The sequence below is a fragment of the Glandiceps talaboti genome, chromosome 5, assembly GCF_964340395.1.
Source record: "Glandiceps talaboti chromosome 5, keGlaTala1.1, whole genome shotgun sequence".
In the NCBI taxonomy this organism is placed as follows: domain Eukaryota; kingdom Metazoa; phylum Hemichordata; class Enteropneusta; family Spengelidae; genus Glandiceps; species Glandiceps talaboti.
In genome coordinates, this window is record NC_135553.1 from 26,866,949 (window position 1) to 26,869,209 (window position 2,261).

At 35.9% G+C, this 2,261-nt stretch overlaps 1 protein-coding gene across 1 annotated transcript in view; it reads left to right on the forward strand.

The window, feature by feature from the left end:
- LOC144435549 (dapdiamide synthesis protein DdaC-like) overlaps positions 1 to 829 on the forward strand; it is a 3,135-nt gene extending 2,306 nt beyond the window's left edge. Inside the window, exon 3 of the mRNA XM_078124137.1 lies at positions 531 to 829. Coding sequence (XP_077980263.1) covers positions 531 to 829 — 299 coding nt within the window. The remainder of the gene's footprint in view (positions 1 to 530) is intronic.
- Positions 830 to 2,261: the final 1,432 nt, after the last annotated feature.

Below are 2,261 nucleotides of genomic sequence, written 5' to 3' on the forward strand. Positions count from 1 at the left end.
ACAGGTGCATTTACCAACACCCTAACTCAGGTATCTTTTGACCAGAAATATGTCAATCGTTGTTAGCCCTTTGTATTCACTACATGCAAAGATAATTGTTGGCTGATCATAGAGTTTTAAAAGAGATATTGAAATGCGATATATAAAAAAAATCTGGACCTTGCATAAAATTATACAGTATTTATAGTCGACTTTTGATGACATTTTCGAAATTACCTCTACTATTTAATGGTTTGTCAAATATCGTGGTATTAGTTTCGTAAGGAAATGTAATATTATAGTTTTTCCTGTCTGTCTGTCTGTCTGTCTGTCTGTCTGTCTGTCTGTGGACACTATCTAAACAAAACCTATAATTACTGCACAATTATTTAATGATCACATTTTCCGCCCTTGAATTGAAAGAACTGGGTAGGTTTTGGTGAACACGTAACGCAGAAGTTACAGTTCGCATTTTGTACTTTGTGAGTGTTATTAGTATCACCATTATCTGTGAGCTTCTTGTTTTCTTGTTTACCTATTATTTATTGTAGATGAAAAAGTCTGGTTTAATCAAGTATCTTTGCATCACGCATCCTTTTTTGATTACCACCCAAGATGGGTCGGAGTTCGTTGTCCTGGAAACAAGTATCCCTTTCATACCTACTATGGGGATGGAACTGAGATAGACATCGGAACAATACAGCATATCCGTGATGTCATTTGGCAGGTTGCTATTGGTTACCAGCCCCAACGAGGAGATCTGTTGGTTCTGGACAATCTACACATACAGCATACACGACTTGGGTTCAATGGTCCAAGGAAGTTATATGTCAGTATGACAGTAGATTAAAATGAGGAAAAAATAAATGTAGTCCTTGCATGAATTTGTTTTGCTATAATTACCCTTGAATACTATGCAGGTATGGAAGTATAATAACTTTGTGTATCCTGTGTGGATATAACTAGGAGGATTATTCACTTATCTTTTTATTAATATGTTTTGTTTAATTTCCAATTAAGTAAGTGATTTCATTATATCAATGTATAGAATTACATATTGGGAATACTTACGGATAGCTGAGAGAATTGTTTAAAAACCAAAATGTTAATTAGGCTTAAGAAGAATGAGGTCACTTCGGTAGCTCTATTCACACAGACAGGTGCAGCAGAAATGGGACATGGTGTGGTGTTTCACTAATGGGACACGATGTTTTATACATAAAGATAAGCACTGTGACAGTTAACCACAAGCTAACAATAAAAGTGATACACACACACACACACACACACACACACACACACACACACACACACACACACACACACACACACATACACTGAGTCAGTAGGATCCCGTAGTTGATCACATTGACAAGTGATTGTTATTACTTTGCAGTGCAGCAAAAAGGCTTTTCCTGAAATGTTTACTTTGAGTTGAAGATTTTATATGTAATGGGAGAATTGCTAAATTCAGTTGTGTACTTGCCAACTGATAAAAGCAGTGTGATTACTTTTCTACATCTAACCTATGTTGTAAAATCGTTTGTTAGATAATGTCTGTGTTTGCATTCAAACAATATGTTCCATCACTGAAATGCATCACCAGCCTCGTTTTCAATGTACATGACGAGTTACTTGTCTGTGGGTCTACGAATGGTGTCCGAACACCATGGGCGTATTATTATACATACACATATACTGTGATCTAGGCATGATGTTATGGAGAAATGATATTATTGACTACAGCTAACATTGCTGTGTATTCCACAAACTATATATAGGACGGGAGATTATATGGGTTCGGTATGTCATACATGTATTTAGTTCAGGTCAAATCAGTTCGGTTCGGTTCGGTTCGGTTCGGTTTGGTTCGGATCGGTTCAGGTCAGTTCAGTTCAGTTCAGTTCAATTCGATTCAATATAGCTTTATTGTCTGCAATGGAAAAGTACTCTTTAGCTTCACTCCAAAGAAACTAATATACAATTTACACGCATATACACGGAATATTGATATACATACAAAGAGAAACTACAAATGGCTGTAAATGACATCAAAATTCATCAATTATATCTAAAATACTAAATGGGTTTATGATCGTCAATTGAATATGTACTGATTGTTCTATATTAAATAGACCTACTGGGTAATGACAAAACTATCTTTATTCAAACGTTTCGTCAGTCATTCTATTTTACCTATCGTGACTGACTAAGGGAGCCGTCATTATTTACGGTTGGGGGGGTCGAAGGAATTTAGGGGGGAGCTACACAAAAATCTATTT